This window comes from Dioscorea cayenensis, chromosome 10 (genome assembly GCF_009730915.1).
Source record: "Dioscorea cayenensis subsp. rotundata cultivar TDr96_F1 chromosome 10, TDr96_F1_v2_PseudoChromosome.rev07_lg8_w22 25.fasta, whole genome shotgun sequence".
Classification (NCBI taxonomy): Eukaryota; Viridiplantae; Streptophyta; class Magnoliopsida; order Dioscoreales; family Dioscoreaceae; genus Dioscorea; species Dioscorea cayenensis.
In genome coordinates this window covers 5395242-5405004 of record NC_052480.1, presented here as the reverse complement: position 1 = coordinate 5405004, position 9763 = coordinate 5395242, and the positions used below count along the sequence as shown (strand labels likewise).

General features: G+C 35.2%; 1 protein-coding gene across 1 annotated transcript; it reads right to left on the bottom strand.

Annotated features, from left to right (window-relative positions):
- Positions 1 to 367: 367 nt before the first annotated feature.
- LOC120270483 (actin-related protein 3) lies at positions 368 to 8749 on the bottom strand. The gene is made up of 10 exons (XM_039277512.1): positions 8255 to 8749; positions 6777 to 7011; positions 6479 to 6703; positions 5617 to 5763; positions 4983 to 5075; positions 4415 to 4534; positions 1221 to 1331; positions 1015 to 1140; positions 850 to 948; positions 368 to 765 (listed from the first exon to the last, which is right to left on the bottom strand). Exons 1-10 carry the CDS (start codon positions 8299 to 8301, stop codon positions 685 to 687), a joined length of 1284 nt encoding a protein of 427 aa, XP_039133446.1. The 5' UTR covers positions 8302 to 8749; the 3' UTR covers positions 368 to 684.
- Between the last annotated feature and the right edge of the window lie 1014 nt (positions 8750 to 9763).

Here is a 9763-nt window from a genome sequence, read left to right as displayed (position 1 = left end):
ATGTTGTGTTTTTGATTTTTCAATCACAACATTGGGTTGAGATTGATCTCCAAATTTACAAAAACCGGGAGCTCCAAATGCCTCCAATCAAACACGCATAATCTACGGTACACAAAGAACTAAAACTTTAGACGGTGGGACTTTGATTTGAGGATGGAGGTATATAAACAGTGCTTGTGAACCAACGATCCTAGCACCCATGCGCACGTGAGATCTACCTCTACTTGCTTCACCGAATATTGTGCAAACCCATACCTTCTTAGTAGCCTAACTGCTTTTCTTAGCATTAAAAAAAAATAATAAGAAGAAGAACATGCATGACTTATAATTCGTGGGAACTAAAAATTTAAGTAATATTTGCAAGTAATTTAGTAAAGAATGCATCTATTGTATATCAATGAAGCTGAACACCGAAAAAGGTCAGTAACCATCCAGCTTCAGGCATTCCTGACTGTAACTCTGACTAATCCAAGTAACTGCCTGAAGAGTGAGTGGCAGCAACATGTTCCTTTGTTATATATCAACATGTAACTTCCCAAAAAGAATATAAAATCAATTGGCAAAATGAAACCTAGGCCTCATAACCAATACAACACTATTATACATCTCATAAGAACACCGGCTTTCCATCAATAACACGGACACTATCCGTAAATGTGATTCCTTGTCAAGGGTGATCTTGGTTCAGTACATCCCTTTGAAAACAGGGTTAGTTCGACAAATGCTCGCCCCGTGTTCCTCATATTCAGCTTTTGTGTGGCAAGCCTGCACGAAAAGGAAAAAAGACTGAAATTTTTATTTTTCCGAATTCTTCGGCCAGGATGTTATGAGAAGAATAAAAAACAGTACCCCGTAAAATTCTGATGTGGATGCGAGTACTGAGCCTCCAAACCAAACTGCAAATCTTTGGATAGGATGGCTGACAACATTAACTTCCACTGGCTGTGACTGGAAATAAAGGACAAAATGATCAGTCCTGTATAGTGCCACTTCTGGTTAAAAGTTGTTACTTACTTTTGCTTCTCCACCGAGTCGAGCATCAGAAGCAAGTATCCGAGCATCCACTATCTTCTTTATGTCCCGTTGTAATCTTCTATGGAAGTCCTTGAACATGGTTGATCCTCCCGATAACACTATATTCTGAGAAGGAGATTTCAAGCTCGATCTTGTTACCTAATTTTAAAAGAAAATTGATTATATTGTAGTCTCATCTCACCAACCTTGTACAAAGCCCTTCTTGTGTCAATTGGTGATGACTGAATGCACTTGTCTATCACAACGGGCAATGGAGTTGTGAATTCACTGCTATAAATTTCAGGATGAAAGAAGACCTACAGAAATATTCAAAAGATTCACTGAAATTTGCAAGCAGAAATAGATTCTAGATTATGGAAAGGAAACAATCAATATTGAGCACAAGACCCTCCAAAAATTTACATAATAAAAGTGAATATAATTTGACAAAAAAACAACCTCCAAGTTAGAAATGGCAAAGGGTTGTTTTAATCAATATTTCATAATCAAGAGCTTGACATTAAAATCATAACACTTACTGTTTCACCTAGGCAGTAAATGAGCTATGATGCTGTCAACTATGGTCATGATTGTGGTTTGTGGGAAGGAAAGCAAGAATTGATGTCTGTTATGAGATGAAAAGATGAGACACGTTTCAATTTTTCCAAATTTTAACGACAAAATCTCCTAAATTTGGTTCCTTGTTAGGTTGTTAGGTTCATAATTCATCAAGCGAAATGGATTTGCACTTTTACCCAGTTTAGTGTCAACAACATAGGGTTTATTTTATGGATAAAAATAGTTTACATTTCGCGCTTTTACCCAGTTTAGTGTCAACGACATAAGGTTTATTTTATGGATAAAAATGGTTTACAGGTATTCCATGTCTGTGATTAGCTGTGCTTTGAAGTAGTAAGCAACCAATATAAATCATGCATAGCTAATTTCCTTACTTCAGCCTTCTTATATGCATGGACTTGAACAGTTTGCCCCTGCAAATAAAAATCATTGCTCTATGCCCCTTCCCCACAGATGTTGAAGTCACATACTCCTAAATGAATTCAACACGGTCAAAGAAATGGGCATGGACACCAAGAGAATCAGAAAAAGGTTTTCCCAAACACCTTAGATGAACGTGCATTGTATATTGTTGATGTAACACCTTTTCTTTTCTGTTAATGCTCTTCACATATCAGACTTTCAGAAACATATCCTAATCAAAATCAACTACTTGTGCAATGCGGCACCACTCAAATTCTGAAGCAGAAGAATAAGGAGATCTAATCCTTTACAAAACATGATCTTGGATGCAAGGGAATGGCTTACTGTCTAAGAAAACATTAAATTCAAATATTTGTAGAAGATATCTTATAAGCTCAAACGTGGCATTGTTGTGCCAACAGACTTACTCAAGTAACATCCACAACTACATAAGGTAAGAATAGTCAAAGCAGCCCTCATTTCAATATTGGGCCAATAACTCAACAAATGAAGAAGCATCACAAGGACATGCAAAGTTTTCTACTCTAATAATTTTGCATGGAGATGCCTAGAGTGAATTTGTTATAGTGCCACGAGGCTTGAACTTGATTAAAGGAAACTAATCATGCATTTTTGAGAACAATCACCATGCATTTATCTAATACTACTTAAGCAGCATTTCCTTCATAGTGCATCTTTCACATTGCCATAAGAATATCTGAAGGGGAAATTATTAGATTACATTGTTTCAGCCATGCCAAGAACACAGCCAATCCAAGGTTAGAATCATTAGATGCATAATAGCTTTGATGTTATTGTTCTTGAGACAAATATATATATATATATATATGCAATGCACATGCAACAATTAGTGATCTATACACATACATGCAAAAATTTCAAATGTTAGTCTGACAGATGAATCAGATCAACAAAATATATGCTTACAATCAACGCAGCAAGGATCAATACATGTAGAAAGGAACTGCCATATCTTATGTGAGTAGAAGACAATTGAAATAGCAAAAATTTAATAGAATAGTTGAAGTAGCTAGACAGATTTACACTTGTATTAGAAAAATTAAGGCCATGTTTGACACAGTCTGACGAATACAATGGCTAATAATATTTTGACAAAAAAAAACAACCTTAAAGTAATTTAAAACATGCTTAACGAAGACTTTAAGACATAAAAATCAGAAAGCTATGTTAGAGGGATATGCTTTCAGGGATCAAGCACAACTCCAATTGACCTCTGTTTGTAAATTGAACATAGTGTAGTCTACACCCATAATAGGTACTAATGAAATCATGATCTAATCTATCAGACAAAGGCTATGCATATAGAATCAAGTCAAAAGATCATTAGTGCAAGATAGATCTTCTTATTGCTATAAATAAGTTCAGCACATAAAAACACAGAAAAGTTAGTATACTAGACTCTAGTTAAAGAGTGCCTTTTGTTGCAAATCTTTTTGCATAATTATGCGTGATCCGCTTATATCAACCAAAATCCAAACAAAGGATCAGAGTTACAGATACTTCTACAATAATTGTATGAGGACATACCCTGAAACTATTGCACCCCTCCCTTGATCAAATTTACACGAAAAGAATTTTTAACACATTTGCGCAGCACTAGCATCTGTGGTATGATGAGCTTTCAATTCCTGCTTGCCATCAATTAAGTGCGCATAACATCGTTTTTTAATAAGGGTCACCAATTTTAAATTTACAGAAGATTATTAGTTACTTATCCATATCATTATTTCCCTGCTATCCATACTCCTGCTAACCTTCCTATATAATTTATTTGAATATCCCATTATTTGAGTTACCATATGAATCTAAGAAATAGGAAAGAAACATGACACATCACTTTGAAATCTTAATACAAATGACGTGCAATAATATTTGGTAGGGACCAAACATGTCCCAATTACTTACTAGGGACAAAGATCACGAGCAAAGATATAAAGCTAGCGAGATACCATGGCAACGATCAACCCAACTAATGGAGAATCTATGAACAAGTAACTGACCGCAGAATAATTCATCACAGTATTATCTTACTATTTAGGATATGGTACTCACCAAATTGTGATGAAAAAACTTGACATACTTGAAACTAATGGATAACTGAAGAATTAGTATCGTAAATGTTTTAATCAATCAGTTTGCATTGTCTGAAGTATACTGCATATTACATTCAGAAATAAAGGATACCATCCTAATTTTCTAACTTCAGCACTTATGCACCATTTCAAAAAGGAATAACCATCATATATGTTCACTGGTATAACCACACATTGCAACTCAACACATTTATTTCTGAAGACAGCAAAATCTTTTCACTTCATTGACCATGGAATAAAATAGACAATGCAAGAAAGCTATAATATGGCATATCCATACAAACCTCAGGTCCAAGGAATCGTTCATATCCAATATCACAAGAATATTGTGCACCCGTTTTTGGTTTGACACCAGTCCATTGTTTAATATACTTAGCAGGTTCCTTATCATGCTTATTGTACTCCTGAAATAAAATGGTTTTAATAGTGAGTGAGCAGAAGCTTCTTCATATAAAAAATCACAAATATAAGTAAGAAGGCCAAGTCGCTGATAATAATCATTGATGCGAATATAAATCTGCTGAGAGTAAAAACTGCAACACAAATGTAAAACGAATGGAATAGAGAAGTAAACAACCATATCAGCCCTTTTGTTCAAGCTTCAAAATGAAAAAATAAATACAAAGTCAATATCTAGTAACAATAATGATGCACATTTTCGGTAAAAATAAAAAGTAACTTCATGAACATTGTTGACAATGAGGCTCAGGCAAAAATGGAATTTATAGCTCCATGCAGGAAAATCATTATGAATCAATTCCACTTGAGTAGTTCAGACCGAGGGGAAAGCATAAAAGAACCAACCAGTAGAAGTAACCTTTCATATTACAAGTTGAAAAGCTGATAATCTACCTTTACAATGTCTGAACAAGTATAACAATACGTTTCTTTTATTTTACGAGCAACTTCAAAGGAATCCTCTGGAGGTATATGCTCACCTCTTTCCTGCAATGACAGTGTGAAAATGTCGCAATTACAGATAGTACATCAATCATATTATAGAAAGAAAACAAAAGAACTGAGTTCTTATTTAATAAGGTAAGTAATAAAAGGAATAATTCCGCAAATTTACCAACAAATTTTTACTAGTCTAAAAAGAAGCTTGTAATTCAAGTTGAACTTTCCATATAAGGTGGGCACTATCTATAATGGTAGGCATCATAGTTCATTGGTAACAAAAAGAATATAAGTGTATATTGGAAGTAAATTGACGCTCATATAAAACAGGTGACCAACATAAGCAAAACACATACCTTGTATACAAAAAAGAACATTGAAATATGAAGATGAGCATGGATTATTATGCAAGAGTAGTGAAAATAAATAGGCAAAATCAATAATTTAATATGGCAATCTTCAATCTGTAGGCAGCAGTACAAGAAAAGAAGCATATTCATACATCTACATTCATCCAAAACAAGCTACACCCTATGACAAAAGATTCATTAAGGACATACAAGGGAAAAAAAAAAATCAAGATCTGTACCTTCAAAAGCTGCTGGATAAAGTGAGTAACATCCTTGCCCCCAATTGGAATAGATTTGATGCTACTCCCTATAACATATCCATCCACAACTGGCACGACATGTGTACCTCCGTCTCCAACATCAACTACCACCCCTGTCATTTCACACTGAAAAAATACAGATCAACTTAAAAGTTCCAAAAAAAAAATGTCATTGTTGTAACAAAAATTTTCAAGAAAACAAAATCAATCAAGTTTGCTAAGTTAAAAGGATCATGTATGTTTCTTGCAAAAGTATATAATACCACTTCCGGAATAAGCTGGATTTAAAACGATGCGCCCCAAGCCCTTTCATGTGATAATTGCCAGGAACACCTGGCCAAGTATAACTCCTAATTTCAATACTCTATGTTCATTTTCTAGCAAATTACTAGTATACTAGTAAACTCTCAATACAAAAAGTCATGATATAATTATTAGCCGGCACCAAATAGGACCATTAGGGTAATGGCTAGTCACTGAATCATGATAAAGCTTTATAGATTGTTAATGCAAGCACTAGCTCCAATTGTTGTGGCACACTCATAAACAATCCATAAAGCTTTATGAGTGGTTTAAATGCCTAATACAGAACTAATGAACCTGATGTTGAATAAAATTGTATCAATTTATAATTTAATCAAAGGAATGGTGTATTTAAATAAAACAAGCAACAACTGGATTTCCTCAATGCATGATTGCTGTGGTTAAACAGACAGTAACTCATAAAACAGCCACTCAAAAGGAATTATTAAAAAAACAGCTTTTTGGGACCTCCCCTTCACTAGGTTACAACTTACAAATCTAGCTAGAAATAAGAAACAAGTTGAACAGAGGAACTAACCTTAGAAGTTGTATACCCAGCAGCAAGGGCAAGAACTGGTTGGACAGCTATATATAACCCAGGAACATTAAATGTCTCAAACATAATTTCTCCAGTGTATTCACGATTTTCAGGGGCAGTTAATGGGCTCTCAGTCAGCAGAAAATAGTGATCTTCAGGATCACATCGCATGTAGTTAAAAATACACTGCTGCCAGAATCTTTCCATTGCATCCCAGTTTTCCACCTGCAGAAGGCAAGTTATTTACAAAATAACTGCTGTGATTGCACAAATAAACAATACTTTTAGCATACTCTACCTGACCATGATGTATCGGATAACTGAGATTGTATGTACTGCTAGAGCGTGATCGTGACAGAGCTTCGTCTCCAATAAAAAAATCAAGATCAGCCATAACACCTGCACTATGCTGTGCTAGCCAATTTCCTTTACTAGTACTTCTTGACTGATTAAGAAAAGATTCATTGACAGCTACTACAGTAGGGGTGATGAAGCAAGGCTCAACATTTCCAGCAAATCCCATTTTGGTATACCTAAGCACAAGAAATTCTAATATAATCAACCAAAACAGAAGGCATGATGAATTATTTAGTAACACAAAGATGAACAGAAACACTGTTACATTATATGAAGGGGTGCTTCACTTGAAATGTAACAAATAAGAGATGAAGCATATGAGTGAACCACTAACAAGTCACAACTGATGATTGGACCAGAGTTGTCAGAATTCAGTGCAGGCCTTGGGAAACATAAATAATCAAGTTTATTTGGCACGTGGGGATCTAGATAAACATCCAAGGTTAAGGGGACGAAAAATTTCAAGTTATAGCCTTAAAGGCCCAAGATGAAACCATGGTCCAAAATGACCGAGCAAATATATCTTTCTTTCTTTCTTTTTTTGTTGACAAATGAGTGGCTATACCGCAAAAAAAATGCAGGAGTGTGCACAAGCCTCGCTAGAGCAAGTGAGGGCACAATCATTACTCACACTTCTAGAAATATGCCCTCATCTGTGAATCGAACTTTCACCACAAGAACTTTCGCCACTTGTGAAGAGTCATTGCTGGGCTAGATACCAATAGATCGCTTGGTCATTGGCAACAAAAATATCTTATTAGTTCAGTATGGTGGTCTCTTCATTGAAGGTTTAAAGCTACTAAATGATATGTGCGAAGGTACATGACTATGCTGCCACAAATTGAGCCTAGCATCCCATAAAATCAACATGACGCAATGCAACCATCAGTCCTCTGCAAATAATTAGCCAAACATGGCAACACATGTATCACCAGATCCCCCAAATTCCAACATAGAAAGCACAAAGGTGCAAATTTGATCAAGAGGAAAAGCCTTTTCAGGCGACATCTCCAGATTGAAAGCATAACATGCAACCATAGAAAATACAATTAGGGTTGCCCAAAACAAGCAACCTAGAATCGTCAATGTTTAGCTCCATTATAACCAACATTGCTACTAATGCAACCGAATTGATGACAAAGATTTGAGCTTGAAAATTGCGCTCAATTCAAGTTCAGGGCAGCTTCTGTAAGCGGGCTAAGTTTCAAATGCTAACAACCACTTGGGTAAACACGGAATCCCAAAACCTAAACCTTTCCTCTATGACCATAACTTTTTTCTCCCAAATTGTACGATTTCTCAAAGACATTCGGTCAATAAACAAATTCATGCCAATTTCAAATTAAAAGAAGAAAAATCACAACGAATTGATTAATTGCTTAATTAGATATATAGACAGACAGACAGATAGATAGATACCCAGTTCCATTGTCGATGACCACAGCGGGGCGAGAGGCGGCATCCATTCGGGGAACAAGCGGAGGATCTACAAACGAGATCCGAGAGAGTGCAGGAGGGGCGCCCGCTCATGGTATTGGGCGGAAGGCGCAGGCGGTGTCGGCGCAGTGGGCCGGCGTAGATCGAGATCTGGAAAGAGACACAGTAGTGGCGGTGGTTCGTGTGGGACGTCGCGTGGATCCAAAGCGAAATAGGCTACCAAAGGAGCTCGTTTGGCTCATCCCATCCATGTCATCCGCTCCATTTCCCCACCATCCTTGCTGCTTTTCTACTCCTACTACTGCTTCTCTCTCTATGTATATATATATATATATATCTCTATGGTTTTCAATGGTGACGACGATGATGGTGGTGATGATGCCTTGAGTAGTGCCTACGGATCTACTAGTATTGCTTCTTTGATGGCTGACCCGATGATTCCCCCTTCTCACACGTCTCTCTCTCTCTCTGTTTGTCTGTTTGTCTGTGTGGCTTCCTTGCGTTTGCTGGAGTTTTTCTTTTTGGTAAAAGTAACTGCAGGTCCCTGATAATTTTTTAAATGTTCTGCAGCCCCCTTGTTACTCTTTTATTTTCTACATAAACTAAATTTTTGAAAGGCGAGCTCACTGGTGCAAATAGCAGAGATAAGATATATAAACTAAATTTTTAAGAATTTTAATTATGTCAATAACATATAAATTTATTGAAGTAAATATTTTATTATTGGAAACATTAGAGGGTGTTAAAGGGATTTTTAAGTTTTTATTTAATGAAATGCATAAATGATATGTGCAATTATCATGCTTAAGATTTGAATTTATTTGCTCAACATGAATAAAAATATTCTGTATAAAAATTTTGGTGCTAATACACGAAAACATGATTAGTTTTTGGATTTATTTTATAGTATATCTTTTGTGAACTGTCAATTTTGTTCTTGTTATTTAATTTTTATTTCCTATTTTATTTCGTTTAAACTTTAGTTTTAAGTTAGTGCTTTTTTCTTTTCTTTTCTTTTTTCTGAGAGAAGGGTGATTTAAATTTCATATGAATGGTGAAAATTGAGCCGGTGTTAGTGTGCTTTTGAATAATAAATTATAGATTTTAAATACACTATTGATCCACATAATATAATACAGTATATGAAGTTCAGTGGACTTGCAACCTAATCTAACCTAATCTAGAGAAATAATTATATAATCTCTACATTAGGCATTTAAAAATTATTTTAATCCACGTCATTTCATCTAGTGTGGTAATAAATTGTATATATTAAAATTTATTAATAAATGTTCTGAATATTGCACATGCAACAAATAATAATTTATCCTCAATATAAATATATAAATATAAATTTTCATGAATAAAAAAACATAAAGTAAAAAAGAAATAAAATATGTGGTGTTTCAGTTTTTTTGGGTACATAAACTTGAACTTGTGTTCCAGCTTGTTTGTTTTGCCTAGTAGGTTAGACTAAGTTTGGTTGATGTG

What these genes read in the sequence shown, in the direction of transcription:
- LOC120270483 (XM_039277512.1), bottom strand. Translation starts at nt 8,301, where the DNA reads ATGGATGCCGCCTCTCGCCCCGCTGTGGTCATCGACAATGGAACTGG. An exon ending in ATCCGATACATCATGGTCAG is followed by an intron (nt 6,704 to 6,776) that starts GTAGAGTATGCT and finishes TGCCTTCTGCAG; the next exon opens with GTGGAAAACTGGGATGCAAT. An exon ending in CCACATCAGAATTTTACGGG is followed by an intron (nt 766 to 849) that starts GTACTGTTTTTT and finishes CTTTTCGTGCAG; the next exon opens with GCTTGCCACACAAAAGCTGA.